The sequence below is a fragment of the Copidosoma floridanum genome, unplaced genomic scaffold, assembly GCF_036245765.1.
Source record: "Copidosoma floridanum isolate Cflo_tuat_1 unplaced genomic scaffold, Cflo_Japanese_pri ptg000004l, whole genome shotgun sequence".
NCBI lineage: Eukaryota > Metazoa > Arthropoda > Insecta > Hymenoptera > Encyrtidae > Copidosoma > Copidosoma floridanum.
The window spans coordinates 13,393,821-13,421,382 of record NW_028321881.1 but is presented as its reverse complement, the minus strand read 5'-3'; the positions used below and the strand labels follow the sequence as shown (position 1 = coordinate 13,421,382).

The 27,562-nt window shown below is 33.5% G+C and overlaps 1 protein-coding gene across 2 annotated transcripts in view; it reads left to right on the top strand.

The window, feature by feature from the left end:
• The window catches only part of Tbc1d22 (TBC1 domain family member 22), a 177,177-nt gene that overhangs the window by 57,302 nt on the left and 92,313 nt on the right, over positions 1-27,562 (top strand). For both annotated transcript variants that reach the window (XM_089595840.1, XM_089595846.1), the window contains 5 exons: positions 6,712-7,214; positions 20,519-20,621; positions 20,901-21,430; positions 23,052-23,182; positions 23,249-23,503. In XM_089595840.1, the coding sequence (XP_089451966.1) occupies positions 20,539-20,621; positions 20,901-21,430; positions 23,052-23,182; positions 23,249-23,503 (999 nt within the window). In that variant the 5' untranslated portion in view covers positions 6,712-7,214; positions 20,519-20,538. The remainder of the gene's footprint in view (positions 1-6,711; positions 7,215-20,518; positions 20,622-20,900; positions 21,431-23,051; positions 23,183-23,248; positions 23,504-27,562) is intronic.

The following is a 27,562-nucleotide window of genomic DNA, read 5'->3' as shown; positions in this document are numbered from 1 at the left end:
TGTGAAGTGAACTCAAAAATTAAAAACAGAGGGCATTAAATTCGGAAAAAATATGAATTGCAAAAGGTTTTATTTAATTTTTATCAACAGTATTTTGCATTTGCAATTCTTCTTTTTTTTTAAAATACTTTTTATTTCTTATTAACTCAATAAGAGCGTATTTTGAAACTCCTTTTTAAATTATTAACTTCAATTTTTTTTCTTTTAAATAAGTTAGAGGAATAAATGTATTTATGCTGTCCCCAAGAGATTTTTTATTTGATTTGATACAGAGAAGGAGAGAATGTGGTAGGGCCGAGAATTCCAGCAACTGCAACAGCGAGCGCTTTATATAAGTGAAAGTTTCTGAGAAGTAGTGCTTGTCCACAACTACGCTATTCTTTTTTCAGTGACTTACGTTTTCCTGCTTCAGAGACCTTCAGAAACCACCGTGAACTACTTGGCCGATAAAAGACCCGAGCCCCAACGTCTGGCGCTCCTCCAACCCATAAAATCTTGCTCCCGGAGCTCCCAAGAAGCCAGGTAAAAAGTCACTTTTGTGTTTACGAAAATTAGCTTTCGGAGCACTCTCTAAGTCTTGGGATTTGTTTTGTTCACCATCCAACCCTGGCAAGGGTAACGTTTCTCATTGCTGTTGTAGCATACGCATTCACATACTCTGTATGTTGTTTGTTTCAAGCACAATATATCCACAATTACACGCATACTCTCATATTTTTATTTGTTCCGTGTCTCTGCTAATCCTGTTAATATAACTTATCTCTGCAGGTTCGCGTATTGACGGTAACAACTACAAACTCAAAAGATCAAGGAAGCAGGCCTCCAAATTACAACGGGTTTTTGCCTATGTTATGTGAGCAGCATTTGCCTGGTAGAAGAGATTTTGTGAAATCGTGATACGCATTAGAAATAAAACTAATTGATGATAAAAGTAAAAGTGGATCACAGGCTCTTACATGAATGCCTAGCACACCGTTTTTCGTCCTTTATTTTGTTCCTCGTATTTTAATCAACGAACAAATCTAAAAAAGTTTATTACTACACTTTAAATGACTAAATTTGAGTGGAATTTTTTTGGAAATCATTGAGTGTCAATATAACCTGAAAAAAATTCTTTTAACTCTTAATGATGATATTGACCTGATGATATATCAAACAAAAACGTTATTTTGCCCCTAAAGGACTAAAAATGCAAATGTAAGTTTTTAATTGTTTTCATTTTAGTATTAAATGACTCGTAGGCTCAGACCTATTGCCAGTTGTTATTTTACATAGCTAGTTGGCTGAAAAATGTTCATGCTGCCGCAGCACCGCGGGTGATGCTTTTTCTTCCCCGTAAACATTGCTGTTCTAGCAAAATGGCTCTTGCACCATCCGCTACTGTACAGTTGGCAAATTTTTTTTTTTTTTTTTTTTTTTTTTAAAATTTTTTTTTCAAAATAACAATGCTTGAGACAGGACAGAGATATCACTATGATTATTGTCATCTTACAGAGGCTTGAGCTTGAAACACAAGAAAACTATAGGCAATGGGTAATGTTATAAACAATTAAAATTTGTTATAGACATTGAAAAAATTTCTAGAAAAGAATACAATTTTTAAAAGTTGTCAACACAATTTTGTTGATACTAATCAAAGAGAAATTTTAGGGTCGCTGATTACGAATACGAGGTTATTTTTTGTGAATTTAAAATAGCCAATTCATTTATGCTTGACGAAAAATCTAGAATTTAAAAACAACTCGATAATAATTGTTGTACTTAGCTGTAATTTTCCAAGTTTTTTATAACAAATTTAAGGTAAGACTCGTAATTCATGAAATTTCCATGTTACAGAATAAATTAGTTTTTTTCATTGAAAAGAGTACGTAATCAGTTATTTCCACATATCTTCAATACTAGTACATACGTATGGTCTGAGCTGGGGTTTACGTAACAATACGATTCTACTAGCGTGGTCGCAGTTCAAATATATGGTTGTAAGAAATAGAAAATGTATCTCCATAGATTTTGTTCATGTAAGTTGGAACCTCCTGATCAATGTGCCTAAGAAAGTATAAAAAAAAGAATTTGTATAACTTCATCAAAGCGCATAAAACAAATTGATACAAAAAGAAACAATTATTCTAACAACTATGTACTAAAACTGCCACCACGCTTGTAGAATTTTGTTGAATGCTGAATTTATAAGTCAGCATACACAAAAGATTGTTGTTACCAGAAAAACAGGTACTATATGTTAGTACAAGTATTTTCGATACTCTGTACAAGAAAAATGTGTACTGGTACAGATATGTTTGGTACGGTAGTATACTTTAAAGTACCTTATTGAGTATAGCTAAACCTTATGCTTAGTACGTCAAAATCCGATACGTGGTACGGGTTTTTCCTGTACCAGTACAGAAAGTTAGTCGGCCAGTGGGAGCATTCAGAATATCAGTATATATATATATATATATATATATATATATATATATATACATACATACATACATATGTAGCTGTAAAAGTTAAGGGGGTTAGGATTTCAGTATATCCACCACAACACAATATAAAGTTCAATACATTGATACGAATCTATTAAGATATAATGATAAGTGCACTAGGCACTTGTAGTCACTTTCCTGTTGCGTATAATAATTGGTTTTCACTCGCAAAGAACAATTTACATATTGAGCCAAAATAACAATGACAATCCCATACATGTATGCAAGTATGCATGTATATACATACATATCTCCACTATATAAAAGCGCACGTACTATGCGCGGTAGACAGTACAGTAGAAAACCATGCGCAGTATACAAATTTAATAGACTATCCATGGTACAGAAAAATCCTGTACCAATCCAGATAAGTATGTAAAAATGTGAGACTGGTTGCAGAAATCTCAAGACCTGTACGTTATTTTTCTATGCTCATCACTTTTGGTATAGCTTATTCTGGTAACAACAATCTTCCGTGTATGCTTGCAATACAACTTATCTAAATAAAGTGAAATGGATACTTTTAGGGTGAAAGGTAAATCAAGTAGTATTAATTAAGCTTTGTCGTCAATATAAGGAATATTAAATTTCACTAATATATCTTCAGCTTATGATATAGTGATGATACGACTGATTCAGAAACTGAAACTGAAAGAGAGTACGACGACTGTTATTAAAAATAAAATATTACTCACTATTTTAGTTGTTAAAATGTTTTTTAAGAATACATAATTAACTTTATTACTGCAAAGTATATGTTCGGCTTATTATACATATATAATTTTCCGTAATCAATTATTTAAACCAAATTTTTTATCTACTACCGTATTACTACCCTCCCGCAAATCTTGACAAAACTATTGTAGAGCCCTAATTATTTTTAAGAACGTCTCTTCATCCTATTCTTTGTATGTAAAATATTATAACATATCAGTTGATACATTTTGATGAACAATATTTAGTTTTTGAAAGGAATGCTACATTTACGACCAAAAAATATATCAATTTACTAATATTCTAACACATGTTTAGACCAGCGGCCCCTCGTCTCGGCTTCGCCCGAGACTCACTAAATGGAATACCGTAGTGTGTTGACATGTAATGTGAAATTTTTCAGTTAAAAATTTTACATCTATTTTTGACACTTCTCAAAACAAAAATCTTCTTATTAAAAACATACTTGTACAGGATAAATACAGTTTATTCGGTCAAGAAAAAAGCTCTAAAAAGTGAAAGAAATATAATTATGCTGAAAAGTACCGTGCATTCCTTATGCCACAAACTAATCGTTGGCCCTAAAAAGCCGTTGATTTGCAGTTTCTCCCGTATAATCTATGAACAGGGCTAAATTTTGAAGATGTAAAGATTTAAAACTCACAAAAAATTTGTAATTAAAAAAAATTCTTTTCTCTTATCTCACAACTTTTTTACCACAGCAACTAAGTCCTGGAGCTCAATCTCTACATTTTTTATCGCCACAAAAACACAAATACATATTCTGCCTATTTAAAAATCTGTAAGATTCAAGATATTACTGTAAGGGTTATAGTGAAAAGCTTATCTCTCACTAAAGGGAGTATCCCCTTTATTGACTAGATTCACTGTAGAAAACTATAGTAAAGGCATAATTTTTAATGCGTTGTAAACATATATGAATGAGTTTTAACCTAGTTTTTTGCTTGTTTTTTCATTTATTAGTAATTTTACATTCACTTAATGGTTATTTCAACAACACCAATGTGATCCTTGAATATATTCTTCTGTTATTAAAACAATATTACCTCAATCTTAATGTTATTTAGTGAGATATTAAGAGATAAAGGGGCAAAAAATGCGTACCCTCATTAGATGCCATGTTAAATTAAAAGATACATTTTCATTAATAACTCGCTTCCAAAGCTGTGAACCGTCTTGAAATTTTAACTGGAGCTTCATTTTGCAATTATTTACCTACATTTCAAATGTTATCAAAATCTTGACGGTATTATACTTAAGGGGGATACTCCCTTAATACATTCTTTATTTATCGATTTTTATGCTGCTTTATTCTTAATAAAGATTCCGCGTCATTTTCTAGACGCCTGAAATTGTATTTCATTAGATGCATTTGAAGTTTTCCTTCCAATTTGACTTCTTGCGATTTTTGGCATAGTTAGGATTTTTGTGATCCCTAAAAGCTATTTTTTTCAATTTTATTGAGTTGTAAGATGTATTTGTTGGCAAGGTAGTTCGACGACTGATGACCCTGAAAAGGACCGGTAAGCTTTATAAGTAAACTCTTATTTGATTGAAGTTTCCAGCAAACGTTATTGCCTCTGTACCTCAGGATAATCTTTTCTGGCCTGTTATTGTAGCGCCACACTGATTAGGAGGAAAACTACAACGTTTGAAGCTTTGGAGCTAGTTGTAGAGCTCTTTCCCAACGTCTCCTGGCATAAATCAAAGACGTTGGTGTCTAAAGCACCTTCTTTTTTTGCAGACTCAGTTGTTCTGGTATTCTAATGTGGAGAGATTGGTTCGTGATGCTTGCCCGTTGGAGACTGTCCAGTTTGCTCAAGTTTATTTTTCCTTTATAGCTGTTAGGTTCTTCTAGCGCAGACCTTGAGAGGATCGGTGATTTCTGGTTGAATACTTAGAGTCGAGAGGCTAATGTAGGATCACCGGTTACAGGATTCCCAGCCTTGCGGCGAATAACTCCGCTCGTGACGTCTGCCAGTGAATGACTGACTTGGTTTAATAGTGGCTTGGTTTATATTTATATAATTTTGTAGTCGACAAATCGGGTAGTAAAAATGTATTTGTCGGCAAGGTTGTTCAACAGTAGGTAGCCCTAAAAAAAACCGATGCGATTGATGGTTAAGTAGTGAACGTAAATACTCATAATGGTCCTAAAAGGGCCAGTGGTGAAACTTCCAGCTATTCCTTATTATTCTTGATGATGAAGAACTGGCTGTGGGTAGCTTGACTCTTACCCTCGGAGTCTATGTGTACGGAGACCGCACAGAAGGGAGACACGCCGCCGCCGCTGACCAAAGAGTATCTCGTCTTTGGGTCGTTCCCCGAATAACCTGCCACTCACTGTTTGTCGGGAAAGTGGGCCTGGAGAATACCTTCTCTGTAGGTATGCCGTTGGGACGACCACTAAGAGAAGGCCGTTGTAGTTGCCCGTACTTTTCAGGGCTGTCTTCTCTGGCTTGCATTTAAAGTAGAAAATTCTCTGACGGCTCCAGGACAGATGGTTGAACAGCCACAAAACTCTAAAGTGTTGGAGCAGGATATGATCTGGCTAGACACCTCTCCTGGTATTCCCCCGGAGAAGTTGACGTTCCGAACGCCTATTTTTCTGTTGCACTCGGTTATCTTGGCGATCCAGAATAAAAACCGAGTTATTTTGCTTGCCTATGAAAGAAAAGTGTCATCGGTAGCCGGGATGCCCAGCTGCATGACCAACAGCTCTGTTCTTAATGTACTGCCGATAAACGACTGCGATAATCGACAACTTCATGGGGCATCTTATGATCACTCTTCACCATCTTTGATTGCAGGTGGCCTCAAGTTTACCTTGACCCCATCTAGTGGATCCTATTGAACTAAAGCGCAAAGCCAGCTTATTTTAGCAAATTTTTGAGCTTATTTATCTCTATTGTTATTAACTTCTTCAAGAAAAAAAACTATGCGAAATCTATTTCCGAATCATCAAGAATCAGTATGCAAAATTTCAGCAAAATCGGTTCAGTAGTTTTCGTGGTTAGCGATTACAACGATTTTAGCGACTTTGCTCTATATATTAGTAAGATATGCTAATTTCGCCTGAATACTAAAAAAGCACTTATTAGTTCCAACATCAAACCTTAAAATTTCAGCGTAACATACTTAAGATTATAATTTTTTGTTACTTTTCATACACAGCGATCAAGACACATGAATATGCATGAATAAAATTTATAGAGATAAATTTTTTTTTATAACCATGTACCTAAACTGCCACTACAGTCATGTTGACGCTTAAAGGTAGCGAAAAAATCCGCTATAAAATTATCATCCGAAATGTGATCACAATCTTTAGATTTTTTCATTGCTTACAACGTGAAAAAAAAATTAAATATACACTTTTATCGTTACTTTATTAATGAGTATCAGGTTATTTAATTATAATATTAGTATTTCAAAATAAACCAAATGTTTTATGATTATCAAAAAATTATTATATTTACTTTTTTTACAGGTTTTATTTTTAGTCAATAAAATTTGACTGACTAAAATTTCAGTTGAAAGTAAATCAGAAGATATATGTTTGATTGGTAATATAATGTCACAGATTATTAGAAATCGACTGCCTAGTTATGAGAAAGTGTTCAAAGGGCTTTTTTTCACATAAGAAATTTCAATCTGTCTATAAAAAATAGTTTTAAATTAGTAGTAAAAGAAGCTTTCCAACTCTGGAAAAAAGCTGATATTTCAACTCAGAAATTTGATGGATTTTATGATGAAATACAAAATCTGTATGCAAAATGTAGGAACATCCAATAGGATAATAAAAGCATCCGTCAAATAGCTCATGAAAGAAATTTACTTGAAAATTAAAACTGTTATTTAATATTGTGTATGGAAATACTTTTAATCTTATTAATGAAGAAAAGAAGACTTTCCTTTTAGATCAGATGTCTCACAATCCAACGGCATACATAACAGGAATTGAACATGAAATCGAATTAAACCATCCATAAGGTAAATTTAGGAATTATAAGAATTTATGTTCGTTTACAACATTGACAAGTATAACAACAATAAGAATAATAATATAGTAAAATTATACTCGGCCTTTCGTGTAATTTAAATGCAATTAAAAATTCTCAAAAATCTGTTGAACTAAGACTTTACTCTCAGGTTGGCAGATTCAATCCTCGGGTTTTAGTGTTTTTTTTCCTTTTTTATCAATCAAAACTACATAAAATTTTTTTTCAAATCATGCAAAACATTCATACATAAAAAATAATGTAAATGATTTATTAACTAATCTCACAAAAATAAAGTAATTATTTGCGTTTCAATAATAACTTTTTAAATTTCTCTCTCATTTGGGCTGATTGGGGCTGGACTAAAAAAATTAAAGCATTATGCTGTGACATTACTTATACTAATTTAGGAAGTATAAATAGTGCTGCAGTTCTTGAACAAAGGCTTGAAAAAGGTTTATTATGTTTACCCTGTAGTCATCACATTTACAAACTTGTTTTAGCTGGAATTTTTGAATAAAAAAATGCTTGGAACCAGAATACCTTATGGATTCTTATTTAAAATATTTTGGTATCAATGGGCAACCTTAAAAAATCAAAATTTAAGTATAATTTACCAGAAAATTTACGTACATCATTAGTACGTAAAAAAGAAATTAATAATTTTGTTGAAATATTTTAAAAAAAATACCAACCACTTGATAACTACAAAGAACTCATTTAGCTGACCTTAATTTCTCTAAGACCGGTACCTCTTGATAACGTCATATTCCACAGATTAGCTGTTTTTCATCCCGCCAGATGGATGGCTTAAGCTATTTTTTGTAATCCCATGTTTTTTTTTCATCTAGCAGCTGCAGAGGAAAAGACTTTATGAGACTTGTTGATTTATTTTTTTTTTTTTTTATATGTTGAAGTGTGGTTTGTGGCTTTTTTAAAAAACAAAATAAATGCTACAGGAGCCCCCTAAAATGACTTCGGTTTTATTAAAGTATGAAGTATAGCTTGAAAAAAATTAAAAAACCATCATTAGTAGATAAGTTCTAAAACAAGTGCAGTGTCTTTTTTCAATAATAATATACGTTTTTAATAAGAATATGAAAAAGTTATTAGAACATTAATAATGTTACTATGCCTACAAAAAAATATTGATTTACCAACCAAACATATTTGAGCCACTTGACAGACAAAAAATTTAACTTTGTTCCGAAAATACCTTGGTTTTTTTATAGTTTCAATATAAATGAAGACTTCTTGTAGACTCTTTGTAAAAGTTAGTCAAGCAATGATGATTTTTTTGAAAGGCAAGACTAATGTAGAACATTTACAAGATACTAACGATACTGTTGAAAGAGCAGGAATACTTGCAAAAAATATATAAATAAAACAAGAGACGAAGAAAAAAAAAATAACGTTTGATTCGCAACGTAAGTTACTGAAAAAAAAAAAACAATTTATGATTGTAAAAAAACAAACTATGCTGAAAAATCTTACTAAACAAAAAATTGTTCAATTTTTTTTTTTACTAATATTTTTGTACTAAAATAATGATAAAAAACATAATTTTGTTTGGATCAAATTGTAATGCTGTTGACTAAATTGTATTTCAATTAATGTGAAATAAAGTTAAAATAGTCTTGCAATTTACATTTTGTGTTAAATATTGCGCAAGACATGGTGTAACTCATCGTATTAACCATCTGTAGAGGGTAAAAAAACGGTTGAGTCAGACAAATTACAAAAAAATGGCATATAACTGGATCTTTTACACTTAACACGTAGACTATCAACTAAATTTTTAATTTTACGTTGTATTTATCGTAGAGAATGTTGTATTTGACCTTGCTAAAAACGTAGAGGTCAGGCAGAACACTACATTGGCATAATTCAGCCAAAAGTGGCACAAGACTTGATTTTTGACTCGTCATACATAAAGTATAAAATAAATTGGATTAAAATGTGGATTCTACACTGAATTATCAATAAGAAAAACGAGGTCCGCAAGCTTGAAAGGATAGAAAAATGAAAAAACTTATGTTTGAATGTGATTTTCTCCTATTCATATGCTGAAAGCCCGTTGTATTTGGTTGGCATGATGAAAAAAAATGTTTTACGTTAAATTTTGTGAGAAATTTTTTTTTTTTTTTTTTTTGTAAAATAAATTTTTTAGGGGGTGGTACAGACAAAAAATATATTAGTGAATAAAGAACGCCCTAATTAATATATTCCTATGTATAGCAGTTTGTATAGGGCATTTCACCTCAACTCTCCACAGATCCCTACTGGCCCGCTCTCACCCCCCATGGCTCTCATAGGCTCTCCAAGAAAAAAAGTGAAATTTTGTCTTTTTCGCCATTATTCTCCCATAGCACATTTTTATCCAATCATTCTACCAACCGCACAGCCCCCAACAGTCCTCAATAAACCTCTGACCCACCGCAGATTTTTTTTGATGGCAATGTATTGTGTGAAAATATTATATTCACAAATAAAAAAGATTAAAAAATGCTCCTTACATTATTATAAAAGAAATATCAGGACTTTAAAAAGTTATGAAAATTAGAGATATATGCAAACAATTTCGTATTATTGCACGTTCTTTACGCCAGAATTATCTCATACCACATTTTTTTTTGTAAATATCACTCAGAAAAGCAGGGAATAACAAATAATTGTGGAGGCTATTTTGCGAAGCTTGCAGGGGGTGGAGCTTTACTTGTATAAATACAAATTTATAGGTGCTGATAGGTGACTTTTGCAGACTCCGCAAGCTTTTAAGATATATACTAAAAACATTAGGAAGTTATGTGGATTGTTTGCCTAAGTATAATTTTGTCTTCACAATAATCGTTAAATTTTTTTGTTTTTCCCTAATAATATCCGCATAAGTCACCTTTCATTATCAGCACTAGAGAGATTCCAATTGGTGTTAATATAGTGTATTAGTGCTTTTAATTGGAAGTGTGTTGAATAAAAACAGTTGTCCCATGTCCTACCCAAAGATAGAGACTACACGTGGTTTTAATAATATTAAGCCTCGCAATAACGTGAGTTTATATGTATGGAAGCGAGCCACGACGCGAGAGATCGTCATTGGAGTGGTGTGCATCAATATCAAGTGTAGGTATTAATTCAAGTTAATATACACTACTGTGCTACTTAATTTTTGTGTTGTTTATTATAATTGCCTTTTGTAGCGCTTACCGCAGCTATCAGGAAGCTTTGGCTTTATAGTGGAAGAGACTATTTAAACTCTGTAATATCAAGGTGGTAAGCCTGCCAATATATAAATGCTTGACAGTGCTACGGATTGCTGCTGTTAGCGCTACGCATTAGCAGTAATACATAACACCCTATACCTATTATAAACTAGGGAATAGTCCTAGTATACATTAGTTGTACTATCCGGCTAATGTGTTATAACATGTATACATTTAACAAAACAATAAATAATTATTAAATTCCTTGACTGGCTCTGTAAGTTAACTTACAATAATAAACTGCGTTGAGAGCGGTGTTGGTTCAGTCGTGAGCGTGCTTGTTACTGATACAACGCAGTTCTAGGGGTCGTGGGTTCGATTCCCGGTGAATGCAGATTTTTTCAAAAACTGTTTTCATCGGGAAAAGTTCCTATGTAACCCTGGCTGTTTCGGAGCGGGTTTTTCCGTGGAATTTTCCTTCAGAGTAATTCCAGGATTTTTTCCTTGCCCCACAGATTTTCGGGCCTGGGTTAATGTGAAACAGTATTAGGGCTATAGGTAGGAATTAGCGGACCCGATGCCAGGCATTGGGCAGGGATCGCCGGCATTACCGGCGAGAAGTGGCCCCTAAAACACGGGGCTTCTCTGGGGATGCTAATTAGCCTGGATCCGATGCTTCGGCAGAGAGCGTCAGCTTAACCGGTGAGGAGTGGACGTCCTGGAATAATGGGGTCTTCTCCGGGGAAAGACTACACAGTGGTGAGTGGACCCGATGCACCATCGGTGCAGAGAGTGTCAGCTTAACTGGCAAGGTGTTCCACCGAAGATACTTACACTGTGCCCATGGATTCAGGTAGGATACGAGGAAAAAGGTTCACAGATGGATGTGGCAATACACCCTCACACATAGGTGGTGAGTAGGTGGCCCCCGCGACTAGGCCAAGTAGGCTGTCGTGGTAACCCGGTATGAAAAAAAAAAAAAAATAAATAAAAAAAAAAACATAATAATAATAAGCTGCGTTATAAGATGATACTTCTAGGGGTTGTATTGTTGCATAACTGAATATAATTTAAGTTAATGTTTGAACAAGTATCATGTCATACAAAGACGTATGAACAATTCAAATTCTTTAGATGGTTTATTACTATCATTAACGAAAAAGGCTTAGCCCATCAAGAACTTCATACTTAAATATTGAAGAAAATTTAAATAATATAAATTAATTTTTTATTTTACTCTCGGTAATATAAATGCAATTACCATTTATTGTTTGTATATACAAAGTGGATCCAGGGGCTTTCTAGGAAGTGTGAACTGTTGTTAAGTTAAATTTGTAGTTTGAATAATAAGAGTAAACAGCAAAAACACATCCATTGTCATCGTTTCTAATAATTATTCAATGTTCTTTTATTTTCACACATAACTTTTGTTTGTCCAACACAAAGAGGTAGAATGCCATTGCATTTGATTTATGAACAGTGTACTGTTATTCAAAAAAATGACTGGGTCTTTAACCAGTTGTTTATTCCTATAAATTCTAGTTGTCAGTGAAAATGAAATTAATTCATTCTATGCTACGGTTTTATAATTGATTATATAATACTATTTCATTAAAAATGATGTAATTTACAGGACCCTAAAAATAAAAAAATAGTTCTAGGCATTGCATAGAAAAGAATGTTAAATACTCGAATTTTTAGCTAAAACTTTTTTACCAGCCATAGATGAAGCAACTTTTTACTAAAAGTGTGATTTATTTCAAAGTAAGTATTCTAGTAAAACGGGATCTAATATTTTTTTAATTTTAACATTTACAACTTGGTTCTAACTGAATTAACTTAAATCTTTACTGTCAATTATGTAAGAATTCAATAAATTATTAACTTTAAAATACAAAATGATAAAGTAAAACTTCGCAAAAGTGTTAACAGCAATGTTATTTTATCCGGTTAAAGATTATTATGTACATTAAAAATAACAAAAATTGGTTGAAAAAATATAGGATGTGACGATAAAAACATTTATCACTGATAATAAAGTTAATTTTGTTACTATAAGTAGGTAAGTAACTCTATAGAAGTTGATACGTAGGCATACCCTTATACATTTTTTAATAAAACAAACTACCTATTATCTATGTCTTATAATTTATACTTTGAATTTGTGTTGTTATACTTTGTAGAAATAATATTAATTATTGATTACTACTGGATAATTGTATTCCTAGAATAGGCCCAATTTTGTTTGCTCTGATATCTAAACTGCCTATTTATGCCACTGTTTCTGAAGTTCTAAAGAAATCAAGCAGAGGTATGTCATGTTCCTTTATGTGTATGTATATGCCCCCATATTATATAGTTATTTATGTGAATCATTCCACATATCCCCCCCCACTGACCCTCCACAGCCCCCCCACAAATGAGCTGAAATTCGACAGTTTTCATCGCTAATTTGACATTTTCTAACTTTTTCCTTAGACCCCTTACAGCCCCCCCACACAATTTTGCCTGTCCCTCCACAGACCCCCCACAGGCCCCCCACACCATTTTTCATACATCATGTCATGTATACTTGTTGAATAATGAAACATTCATAAGTGACTTTCATAAATATTGCTAATTTATTCATAAAAATCATCAAGTAAAGTCAATAAATTATGTAAAAATCACTTTCCAAACAACATTTTCTATTTTTGTTTTTTTTGCCTCTCTACTTGAATAAATAAATTATTCTTATCTTTGCATCTTGATAAAGCCAGAAATAATTAACCATGAGAAAGTAAGGGTTTTTTAAAAATACAAACCTACATTATCACAACTTGAACCTTGGAATTTGTTTATTGTCACAGCAAATGCCACAACAATTGGAAACTGCTTGAGATACAAAATAAATGGTAATGTTAAGGAGTTTCCTGTGTCTAAAGTTATTCTTGGAATGAAGACTTCATTTCCAATTTTTTCTCCAGTTATTATTTCTTCTTCTATATTATACTGTAATAATTTTGTGATTCGTAAACGTGTTCCATTACAGAGTCCATCTGATATACTTAATTTTCTCTGTAACATCCCAATTGTACCAATTTTTAGATTTAGTTCAAAAGGTGGTAATCCTTCACGAATATTGTTCAACATTTCCACTGGAAAGTTTAAATAAATATTATCGTCTGATTTATCAACTCCTTCATAAGTTGCGTTATCTATACTATAGTAAGTTTTAATTTAATGTAAGTACAACACTATTCATCGAACAACTGTAGATATTAGAAAATATTTGAGAACATTCATCATTTGAGACTCAAGTTTTAGGGATGTTGAAAGTTTTTATTTCCCCTTCCCCAATGATTAATAATAATTTTGAAAATTTTTTATCGTTAGACCGAATACTGATTTCTAATTTTAAAATTTGGAATGAGTTCCATAAATATGAAGATTTAATAGTTTGTTCAAGTATAATTTTTGTATTACCGTTTTTTATTACTGGAAGAATCTGACAAAAATCACCTCCTAAAATAATTAATTTACTCCCAAAATATTTTTCAGTATAACATGAATCTCTTAACGTTCTGTCTACCATTTTCAATGCTTTTTTTGAAATTATTGAAGCCTCATTTTAAATTATTAAATCAATTTCTCTTAATTTTTTTTTATCTGATTTGAATTTTAAAAACGCACTCTCTACATTATTAAGATCTAAAGGAAGTTTAAAAGTTCTATGACTGATTATCCCCTTTGGAAGCCAAATTGATGCTATGACAGTCAATACCACTGACATTGTTTTTGTATTTTGAGAAATAAAAAAATTAAATAACGTTTTGTGTAAATAAGTTTTTTCTGACCCTCCAGGACCATCTATAAAGAAAATATTATTTTGTTGATCACAAATAATATAAAACATATTTTTCTGGTCATTATTCAAACTTTTATACATCGAGTTAAACAATTCTTTACTGAAACGTATTTCATCATCTATATCTTTTTTTTTACTCTCTATTTTTTTTTGGTTTAGGTAAATTAAAGCATCTACATGATTTATCTTCTGATTCTGAAATGTGGTTAATAAGTAAAAGAGATAAATTATCTTTATTATTAGGGAAACCCTTCGTAAAAAATTCTTTGTATTTTTTCACCTTAAACGTTTTCTGAGATCAAAAACCAAGCAAAAAATTGTCTTAATTGATATGAAAACATAACAGCAATTGCTTCTTCAACAATATCATCGATTTTTTCGTCATTGTCTCTTAAACCCATTGCAATTGCAGTATCTTTAAAAGTTCCATAAGTTATTTCTTTACATGTTCTAATCTCTGTGAATGATGTCGAACCAGTTACTTTATTTAATACAAGTTTAAAAAAAATTTTTTATGATATTTTGGAGATACAATGTTTATTCGACCAATTGCAATATTTTTTATTATATTTTTCCTTTAGAATTTTCAGTTTAAGATTACTATTTGAATTTCCATATGTTTGAATATCGTTGTTTGAGAAGTTAACTATAACGTAAACATGAAATAAATCTGAGAAGCTATTAGTTTCAATACTTGTACCATAAGTCCTATTTTTTGACATTTTGTTCATATGTTAATTACTACTTTTTACATTTTGTTAATAATTGTTTCCTACTATAAATCCAAAATAATATCCATCCATTCATGTACAACATTATTGATTGGTAATGAACGAGCTCTCATGTTGAAATCTATGTCACTATACAGAAAAAAAGAAAAAGTTCTAAATAAACAATTTTCTTCCCTTTTTATGCTAACTTTTATATTGTTTATCTAAAAAAATTTTAAAAATATTTGGTTTGATTGTAAATTAAATTTTAAAAGTATAAAGTACAAACGATTTTTCCAATTTACAGTGTGGAACACTGTGAAGAAATTATTTTCATATTTATCATTGAATCTAAAAATGAGAAAATTTTTCTTACCACTTATATCAACTGATAAAATATAAAATGCATAATAATAACAAAAATTATATAAAGTATATGTTATATAAAATTTAAATAATTTATATGTGATCAAAGTGATCAAAACTTTTCGTTGTTTAGAATTTAATTTTAAAAAAAATAATGTATACCTTTTTTCTCTAAACATAACGAAAAATTCTAAAAAAACTCTCAACGTACCACAATAGTACCTTCTGGGTGGTGTGGAAATTTACTGATGAATAATTAACTAATGCGTAACGATATAGATCAGAAACTCATCTTCCTCACAAAATTCTGAGCATCAACCTCTCCCCACTTACAAATGAAATTTAAAGACTCTCCTTATAAGTTAAAACAGTAAGGGGTTAGCGCGCGGAGCGTGCAGGGGGGCGAAATATGTATGAATATTAGTGGGGCTAATCCCCCCTGCGCTCTCCGCGCGCCAACCCCCCACTACAGGTAGGAAGCTAGGAAGCACGGGAGAGTAGTTAGACCGAGCTCTACAGCTACTCTTAACGCCGTGGTCTCCGCTGAGACTCACTTTCGTCAATACAACTATATAATATAGGTAGATATATATCATATATATCTAATAAATATATTGCTGCACAAAAAGAACAATAAGAGATAAGTAACGTAAAGTTTTCAAATGCGACAAAGTTAAAAAAAAAAAAAAAAAAAAAACAAGTATAACTGATGACAGGCTAGTTAAAATTCGTTTAATAAATTGAGACAAATTAGGCAAAATCCATTGATACAGCGTACAAAAATGAAAAAATCTTTGATTTATTAAATTTGGGCATTTTAGTTTTTAATGTGGAATTGAGGTGCGAAAAATATTATAATCGATTCAAAGTCTAAGTTTCAAGCATATCTTAAAACATAGCGAGATATACAAATGAATGAAAGTATTGTGACAAAAAATCTGCCAGAGTATTTTTCGATACATTTTCTCTTTTATTATTTTAAAAAACAGGCGAAATTTTAGTTATTCTTAAAAATGAGATATAAAAATTATAGAATACTTCATAAATAGTTGTAGAATGACTACAGGATGTGAATAGAATGGAAAGGTGAAAAAAAAATTAGTACGTTTTTCGTAAACTAAGAGTACGTTAAGTAATAAAACTGTTACAAAATTTGAAATAAAACTCATGAAGGTACTAGATGATGAGTATCAAATTGTTTTTATTTAATATTTCATAACTGAATATATGTTTTTTAATAGAGATGGTTGTATGGATATGAAGTATTGTCTTGCAGTATATGGAGTGAGTATATGTATGCGAATGCACAATTGAGGAGTCTTAAGTTAATTATGTCCTTATTTCGACAAATAAGTTTGCAAAAAAATTTTTAATTCAGTTAAAATTTAATATAATCCAATAAGAATCTTTTATTGTTAGTAGAACTGTTTTCGAACTCTTTTGACCCCTTTAGTGGACAATCACCTAGTGAGTGTATGTTTGTCATGCGATAAGCGTGAACCAAGAAGAAAGACTCCCTCGTAGTTGCGCTTGGCTGCAGTGCCCTGACAATAAGAGAAATAAACGTGCGTTTATTTCATGGTGAAATGCTTGTAACCATGCAAAAATAGCTTCTCTGCCCAAAACGCTCTCGCTAATATAACGTAAATACAGAAAGTGTAACTTACATGCTTCTCCGACTTTGTTTATTTTTCAAATGCAGCTATACATTCTGAAAGGAGAAAAAGAGGACAAAAACGGCAAACCAATGAGGCCGCAGCTATATGGTAGCGCCAGCGAGAGGAGACAAGAAAATGATAAGATATACTTGGCATACCTGCACATACACAGTAGCTGTTGTGTCAAGAGTAACTGCGAGAGAAAATACGTGGTAGCAGCAGCAATATTGGCCATGGCTGAAAACGAGAGCTTGCTTTTAGAGTCAGATTCAAGCTAAGCGCTCAAGTGCGAGCAGTGGAAGTTCCGGCATTTTCTAGAGTTAGTCCAGGGCACGTGTAAGTGAAGCGATTGAGAGAGAGAGAGAGAGAGAGAGTTAAAAGAATGATAAAAAATGTGCGTAGAGTGTTAGGAAAGATTAAGAGAGAGCATGAGAAAAGGAAGTGTGTGCGTGAGTCCCGCAACTACTGTGTTCTTCCAAGATGAGATTTTCAGGTCGAGGACGATGGAAGTGGTTAGGATAAGGGGAAGAGAGTAAAAAAAACGAAACCGTAGGACGAATGACCAGTTTAAGGATCCTGGACGTCATCGCGTCTGCGATACGAGGAGGTGTAGGAAAGACCGCAAAGTGCATGCTCGGGTTTGCACTTTGCGAGTTCTGTTATTAAAGTTCGCGTGTTCCGTGTATGTATGTGTGAGGACAGAGAGAAGAGATTTGTAGGTTATGTTGATATATATATATATATAAGAGTAAAGTAGCGTCGAATTGTGGACATAGTGCGAATGTGTGTATATTAGTGTGGGATTAGGACAAGCCAAAGTGCTTCTTGGTTCTGGAGAAAAAAGACGTGCGCTTGTGTCTTGCGTGGTGTGAGGCCCAGTCACTACAGCGCAATTCAAATGACGACGTGAAGTGTAATGTAGTACAGAGCGCATAGCGTACAGAGATACTATGTATTTGGTGTAGAGTAATTAAATAAATACTTGATTGAAGGTTTTTGCTGATGTTGTGCTTATAGTTCTCCCTGTAGAATGGAAAAACTCCTGTGCAAACCGCACGTTTCAGGAGAATAAACCTAAGGTGTTTCAGGCACAACGGTGACGTACAATAGTGACAATCGTCAACACTGCGTCTATTTACCTCGTCTTTTTATCAATCAATTGCTTGGACTTAACGTATTTTGCATAGCAACTCACACATTTATGATAAACAAATGAAATAAGCCTTATTAAGGTGTGTATAATGCTGTGCATTAAAAAAAAACTAGCAGGGCAGAAAATTTGTGGTTTTTAGCAGTGAATTAAATGCTAGATGCGGGTGGCTTTTTAAACATAGACTATTTTATTTGAAGGCGTGGAGAAGAGCAGTACATACGACGCAACAGTTGGCTACAGTGTGCCAGAAAAAAAGTGAAAGAAACAGAGAGAACTGTTTATCAATTATTTTCAAGGAACTTCATGTGAATTAATAAGCTGATTTTTACCATCCTCCATCAACTGTCTCTAGTTTTCTCAGACAGCTCGTCTTTTCTCGACACACTGAATCAAAAGTTTTTAGATTATTATGTTGCAAATATTAAAAAAAAATTTGTTTTACTATAAAACATGACCTGTAAGGTGTAATACAAAGACAAGAAAAAAGGCATTGACATTTTTTTTAAGCCTAACGTGATTGTTAAAGAATAAAAATAATATAATTAAATCAAATGGTTAATTTAATTATCTTGCATACTTATGGGAGATCAGATATCCAACGAACAATATTAGTTTTCAAATGTGTGTTTTTCTAAACGTCTTGTTGACTTTTCCTTCGTGTAATTAAACTAAAAATGATGGTATTTAATCTACTGACCATTAATTTTTCCCTTGAGTTGTTTAATATGTTCAACAAGTTGTTAAGAAGGTTCGGTCGTTTTTCATGAGATTTATTAATTCGCTGAAAAAAATAAATGTTGTACTTTAACATGCTGGAAGTATATATCAATTTTTTGAATATTTTTTATCAGCCGAATTTTCAAGAAAATAATTCCCAGAATTGTATGATTTAACATAGCTCTTATGGGCGAGAGCCATTATTCAGCCTTTGTTGCACAAATTTCGAGGCTAGAGATTTATTCATAATGAGAAAAAAGTTCAAATAGATAGCTTAATTTCTAAAGAAGACTCTCGTATCAAAAAATGTGCACCTTATCAGGCATTTGAAAAAAATATCTGTTCAAATGTAAAGAAAGCCGCGAGCAGGTCTTATGCTAAGTGTATGAGAGAGAACCGAGCATCGTCTGCTGTTAGCTGGTTTTGTCATACGGAGCAAGAAGTCTTCACAAAATTACTTTTAGAATTTGTTAAACTGGAAATCATGATCTAAAACTTGGCCCAGCCTTTCTTAAGACTTCAAACTACAATGCTGTGCTAAAAAGTTGGTTTTTTGAAAATTTATAACATACTTTTGTTTACAAAAGTTAAGTATGCTCCTACTTTTTTACGTCATTTTTTATCATGCGAACAACATGTTTTCAAGTTTTTTTACTCGAACTATCGGAAACAAGCTGCTTTAAAGTATGTACCGTAATTTGTTCATAACATTTAATGGTTTAACTTTTGAGCACTGATGAGTTGAACACAGTTAAATTAACCGTGATGTAGTAGGCGGACGTTTTCATTCACGGTTAGTACAATTCACTTTAACACGGTGTCTAATGGGAGCCCCCGCTCACTCCCTTGGGAAAAACGACCGAACCTTTTTAATATCAAAAAGTGATATTTCTTCCGCTGAAAAATGAACACATTCCATGAGAGCTATGATGAAAGTACTAATTAGAAGAATTTTCATTTCTTTCTTTTTTTTGGCAAGTTTTTCTCATTTTAGGATATACACACACACGTACGTACATATGTATAAATGAAGAGTTTATACATTTATTATGACAACACAATGTAGCTTCAATGTTTGTGCAACCTTGCTTAATCAATCGGTATGTGTGTGAGTCCTTACATTTAGTGACTGAGTTATCAGGTAAAATGAGGTTCAGCTTTTGATAACGCACACTTTTTGAAAGTATGCTCATATTTGGTCACTTGAACTCGCAAGAATAACTATTTTGTTGTGTTTAATTACTCTTATTTTTTTGTTAATTTACGTCCAAAATAGTTTTCTTTTTAATATTCAACAGAATAGGAGACGTATTCATTAAGGATTCCGTCCACGTACGCTTTTGTATTTTTAGTAGTTTTTTCTAAATTATCATAAGTTTATTCATACTAACGATTCAAATGACTCTTGTTATGGCAAAATTTGTATGATCTTTGGTTTTATCACAATTGCTAACATTACACATCAGTTCTCTACTTGTAATAAAAATAATTTTTTTTACGCTCACTTTATACGATCATTTTTTTTTTGTTTTATAATAAGACGATGTATTTTACCGTAATTTTATATTTTATTTGTAACACTTTACTTAGAATTGAATAATTCTTTTATTGACTGAAATAATATCATACTCTTAAATTTTTTAAGCTTAAGGAAAAGTTTATAGTATGGATAATCAAAGTCATCTACATCAAATGCTTCAAAGTCATCAATCATTTTGGAAAAAAAGTTCTCAAGCTGTTCCAGGCAGGTAAATTTGACATACATAAAAATTTGTGATTATTATTCTAGTGTTGAATCATTATAAATACCATTACGTCCTTTAATGTTCTGGAAAGAAATAAAAGCATAGTTGAACATCAATCGTATTTTAATAACCTTAAATTGTCAAACTTCTCTGAAGTAGATCAGTAGAATAACCATTTAATGTAATGTAACTGGCACTTTACTTTCCAGTTTTCTCTCACTCAGCCAGTTTTCCATTTTAACAGCTTAAACTCTCCATCAATTTCTTAATTATATGTTTTAGGCTTAGTTTGAAGCAAGATTATGAAGATGAAAAAAATTTCATTGGAAATACATATGCAAATCCAGGATGCACTAGAATAGTTAGTGGTGGTCCAGCATCTTTTCAAGATTTTCAAGAAAGTATTAATGATGCCTGGGACTTAGGAGATGATGAGTTTTGTTTGGTTTCAGACATTAAAATATCTAAGAAAGTTAGTGAGTCAGCAGCCTTGAATGTGATTAATCACCATCGTTCAAGCACAATACTTGCATCACCCCAAACTACTAACAGAGAAAATAATCATTATGGAACAGCTTATAAAGAAAAGAAAACAGAAGTGCTACAAAAACCAGCTGCTCAACCTCATTACACAAATAGTACAAACTTGAGTACGAATATTCCGAAACAAAATTTGAGTATCGATAAAGTGAATAAAACTATAACATTACCAAACTTATGTCACCATCGTTACGTGCAATATCCTGGAAGGCCTCAACCTTTACGGCAACCCAACACAAGTGGAAAATTTTTCATACCGTCAAAGGGGCAAGGTGAATAATACTTTTGTTACCTCTTTAAAACAATTTTTCCGTTAAATAATAGTATTGGTCGTCTCTTGATAAAGATCCATACCAGGTTGATTGAATAAATGGACTTTTTAATAAAATAATTGATCTTCACTTTAATCGTTTTTGAAAACGTTACGGCCGTTTCGGTATCACAGTATCTTTAGACATGTGTGTACGGCTAACCTAAGTAATGCACAGTGCTAATATTATAAATATACATACAGCTCAATAGCAACGGAAAAATTACATATGAAAACGTACATAGCCAGAACAAGTAGTTTTAATACAATACATATTAAGTAAAAGTAAACAATCAAGGTTTATTATATCATTCAATAAAATATCTGAATTTTTCAATTCGTCAATCTCTAATGCTGTTAATAAGTTCAATTTATTAGTTTTATTACTTGTGTGTAGAATTTTTAAATTTTTAATGTAAATACGTTCACACTCAATTAAATAGTTCGCATAGCAGCCACGGTAGAACAGTGACTTAAGCTACAATTATTGTAGCTCAGGGCTTGGTAGCTCATGCTCCCGAATTCGAGATTTGGCTTTTACTCACTTAGCTCGTACCTCTGAGAAACTAATTTCTTTAGTGTGTTTTTCTAATTGTGGTCTGATAGTTCGGAAGCCATGTAAAATAAGGGTATCCTCATTGCTGGGTAAGTGATGAATATTACAATAAAATCTGAGGTGGTATTTTTAGTATGCCAATGACAATATTCTATATATGTAGAGCAACGTTAAACGCACCGCTTGCGCTCGTCAGAATAGCTGATGAAAAAAAATTTTTTTTTGAAAGCTTTTTTATTTTTTGAATTAGTTCTCCATTATACGTGATGACAAAATAATTTTCTTTGCTTAGGGGCAAGAAAAATTTTAACTATATTATCAATAACGGTAGAATTGTAGCCATTATTGTATGCTATTTGTTCGATAACGTTCAATTCTTTACTATAATTTTCAGTGTTCAAAGGTATGGAAGGAAGTCTATAGATGTAATTGTAGCAAGCAGACATTTTATGTGGATATGCATGGATATAATAATCATGTATAGTTGTGTCTGAGTGGGTAGATTTATGAAAAACACTGTATTCTAGTTTATCGTTCATTCTGTGTAGTGTTTAATCAACGAATTAATTTTTTGATTGTTTTCTTGTTCTAATTATTATATCCAATTGTCTATCTACGCTGGTTATTAAATCACTTAATTATTATATTATATTAAAGATTAAAAAATCAAAAAATGCAGACATTTTATTAAATGATGTATTTAATCTTAATAGTTTACCTTTACTTAACACGTACTGTACTGAATATACTTGTGGTGACTACGTACGTTTTTGTACGTAATTTCTTAATTTTTGTTAAACTGTGATTATAAGTGTGTATATTTAGAATACAAGCGCTGTGTACGTCTTACTACATATACGTCTGGAAAAGGTACTGAAATATCGAAATGGCCGTAACGTTTTCAAAAATAAAGTGAAGATTGACTATTTTGTTAAAAAATCTATTTTATCAATATTTCAATTATTCATCATTGATTTTATCGAACTTTTTACGTATAAGCACTGTCAACAATTTTTTTTTTCTTTAGATGGAGAAAGTAAAATTGATAGATTTAAAGCACTCGTAGAAACGTCATTACTCAATCTTGATGATTTAAGACAGTTATCATGGTCTGGTGTACCTGCAAAGTTACGTTCAATTACATGGAGGCTGTTATCTGTAAGTTAAATAAACTTCTGACATTATAAGGTAGGTAATCACTAGTTATATTTAAAAATATTTTAGGAGTACCTACCAGCAAGTTTTAAACGTAGGCAACATGTACTGGAACGAAAACGCTTAGACTATTGGAACTTAGTAAAACAGTACTACGAAACAGAAAGAGACGAAGGATTTCAAGATACATATAGACAAATTCATATAGATATACCACGAATGTCACCCCTTATTTCTATTTTTCAACAATCAACAGTTCAAACAATTTTTGAAAGAATACTGTATATATGGGCCATTAGACATCCTGCTTCAGGATATGTTCAGGTAGAAGTTTACTGATGTACCTTAAATTTTTTTTGTATGAAATTATTTTTTTTTTGTTATACAAGAATTTTTTTATGTTGTTTAATAACTTCGGTGGTGTATTTATTAACTATTTTTCACTCACCTCCATGTTATATATAACATGGCCAAATCATTATAAACAGTTTTACAAACATTAACAAAATTTTAATTTTTACAATATATTACTTTTTCAAGTAGTGTAACTGTTCTCGGTTATAGATAAATAAGCATCACAAGTCAATTTTTTAATAAATACTGTTTGATTATATTAACTAATCTTAATTTAAACAAAAACCAAGTCATTTAAAAGTACTATAATAGTGATCCACAGCGTGTAAAGCAAGAAATCTTGAATCAAAAAATATTTTTAAAAAAGCCTTTCATTTTAAGATTGCACAATTTTGGTTCATTTAGAAATCTTTTTCTGGTTGCTGATTCCGCAAAGCACAACATTAATGGATAAATGCTGATATGTGTTTGTCATACACATAAAGTTACTGATACGTGTTGCTTTCTCAGAATGGGTAGTGACACTCTTGTCAGTAGAATTTCACTAGCTCATAAACTGTGTTTCATTCTACTGATCTTATAATGAGTAAGCATTGGTACCTTTGACAACGAAAAATTTTTATTTCGTCAAATATACAAAAAGTTGGAAGTGATTAAAGGTACATTTAAATTTTAAGTTCTAAATGTGTGCTTAATACTTTGTAACGTTATCCACTTAGCCACAAGATAAAAGTCGTCTTCCTCGTGTAAGTAAGCAATCATAGTGACTTATGAATTTAACAAGTGCTAACGTACAGGCCAACTTAACTTAATTTGACAAGTGTTGGTTAGTTTTAGAGGTAGTAGATTACAGAAACTTTGAAAAGTATCTAGCTACACTTTATCAGTACTTATATTAAGAGAAAGTTAAGTGACATTTCAACAGAAATTGTATGTAACCACAAACCCACGACATTGCGAGACCTAAGTGGGCACTTCATTGGTACAAGAAAAACTTATCAGGAAATTCATAGGCACTTGGTAAAAAATTAATAGCACTTTTTGATAGCTAACAAAATATCTGACGAATGCTTGAAAAGAATTCACTTACGTAAAATTAAATGTTAAACCAACGAGTAGTAAGCGTAAGGCATGGTACTTCTAAGATGCTAGGCAGATACTTGGTAGGTACTTGGCACATAAGTAACTAGGTAAATAGGCACTCAATAAGTATCTGGTGAATACTTAGGTGGCACTTTCCAGGTACTAAACTGGTTATAAACAGCCACCCAAACGGTACTTATCAGAAATTTTTAGATACTGGCAGGGTTATTGAGGGTTACCACAGGGATAGTAGTAGTATGGGACTTAGTAGAAATTCTTCTATTAGCCCACTTATACCCACTAAACTCTTCCCCCCATGACGCGTGGCTTTAGTTTCCCTCCACCGCCGCGTTAGCATCACTTCAGGGTGGAGCCACCAGGAAGATCATTGTATCTCACAACATTAGCAATTAAGCTCGCTACCAGTTGCTAAGGGTACCAGTCCCCTCGAGTCCTAAAAAGGACTCAGGGTCCCTGAAGATTGGGATCCGTGTCTAGAGCTCCTTAGTAGGCTGCACTTTTTACAGTCGCCACTATATGCTTGTACTTTCCCTTGCTGTTAAGTAAATGTACTCAGCACAGCCTGTGTTCACGTTAAACTTCACCTACTGTCAGAGCCTTTTTGCCTTACAAGACCTACTTAGCGGTCCTCGCATCCTGCGTGATGGCTCTCTCTTTTTTTTTTTTTTTCGACGGACAACAGACTCAATGAAGCAATCCACAGCCTTCCCTCTTAAAAAGATCTGTATGAAATTTCATACGAAAAATCCAAGTGGATTTCCATATGGCGTTTTGAAACAAAATCCATACAGACATCCACATAGATTGTAGATGTCTTGTCAGGACTTAGACAATACACCAATTTCTACTTTCTTTATCTCAAATATCCTTTTTACTGTCCCTTTCTAAAGTGTCAAGTGCCACAAAAATAGGATGCGTGCTCATCCTTATAAAAAAAATGTATGATATAGGCACTCGACTTCTTACAACTTTTTAAGCGTATGTACACATAGATTATCCATATAAATTTTTGATAGATTCTCTGTTAGGCTCTACCTCCCTTTGGTATCAAGTCTCAGAGATAGGGTGCTGCGCTGAGCCTATCCACCAGCTGCTGAGGCTCACGGTGCCATCTCTCGCACATGAAAAACGTGTGTTCGACTGTATCATTCAACACGGAGCAGTAAGGGCATCTAGGAAACGCTATCACCACCACGCAATGGAGATAGGCGTTGAACTGACCCTGCCTGGAGAGAAATTGGGTAGGGTAATAGCTCACCTCTCCGTGTACTCTCTCCACCCACGGTCACAGGTTTGATATCAGACGGTACGTCTATCTACCCATCTCACTCCTGTTGCCACGTCGTCAACGTTTTCTCCCACGTGTCGCCATCACTTTCGCCGCTGGAGCTGAGCAATTTTCTTCGCCACTCCAGCGTAAGTAACACGACGGCAATCGTTCTTACTATCATCATAACGGCAGCGGAGGAGACCGAGCGGTAGGTGCAAGCGATTCTCAGAGAAGTGATGCGCTGCACCGAAGTAAGGCGCTCTTACACGTCCTGTCTTGCCAGTGCATACGCCCACACCTCCGTGTCGTAGAGCAGTATTCAGTTGAAGACTGAGGCCAAAAACCGTATTTTGGCCTCTTTCTAGCCTCCAACTTTCGGCATTAACCGTATAAGCGCTCCCGCAATCTTAACAGCTTTAATAGCTGCTCTCTTGATGTGCTGCCTGATGGTGAGCCGTGGGTCGATCCATACTTCCAGGTAGCGCACAATTGGACTTGCGCACATTGCCTCACCTGCAACGTTCTCTCAGAACCATCTTTGCCTGGTAAGGACGACCATCTCTATCTTGTCGATCGCTAGTTCGAAACCATGATCCTGAAGCCACCCTGACACTATCACGACTACCCACCGAATTTTGTGCTCAACCTCCTTTCGGGATCTCGCTGTGACGTGCAGTGCTATGCCATCAGCAAGGCAGAAGTATTTCAAGGCACAGGAGGTCATCATAGACCAGATACCATAGGTCGGGGCCAAGGGTAGATCCCTGTGTGACTCCGGACGTCAGACGCCTCTCTTTTGGTCTGTCCTCTGTGTTGTACCGGAATACTCGATCGTGGAGATAGCTGTCTAGTATCTTTCTAAAGTAGTCTGGTACATTCTGGCGCCTTGAGGCCCTTATTATATCGGGCCATTTAGCTGAGTAACAGGCATTTCTTTCGTCGAGAGTCACCAGGACACAAGCACTCCTCGTTTTACGTGAGAGCTTCCAGGCTTACCTCACTGACTCAAGAACCTTGGCCACAGTCATGACCGTCAAACGTCCCCTTCGAAACCGTTACTGACTTTCCGAAAAACTGACTATCTTTCTTAAACGAGTTCGTATCAGCCCCTTAAGCAGTTTTTCGGAATCATACAGCGTGTCTAAAGGTTAGTCAACGATGAAACCAAACGGAACGGTTTACCCTTGTCCAAAAAGACTAGCCTTTAAATATTCTGCTGTTTGTTGAACAGTCTGACGCGCAGCGACGCATTAAACATGTAAAGCAACACGTGTGGCTTTTCTGCAGTTATGATCTTGAAGACTTTAGATGGTACCCCGTCTGGATCCGAGGCATTGCGGCCTGGCGTCTTCGAAGCAACCAACCTCAATTCGTTGAAAGTGAAGAGAGGCACCTTGTCTTTACTTATGTCCTTCCACCTCCTCTCAAGATACTCTGGAAAAAGATAAGAAACCACCCTCTCCAAGAAGAAAGGCTTCATTGGCGCCACCTGGTCCGATCAGCGTTGTCTTTTTAGCGCGATCCGGTAACCCAGGTCCCATGTATCTCCATCCACCTCAGCGATAAGCTCGTGCCAGCATTGGTTCTTGCTTACTTTGATCGCCCGTACCAAGACACTTTTTGCTTCCCTGTAAGTGGTGACAGCCACCTGCACG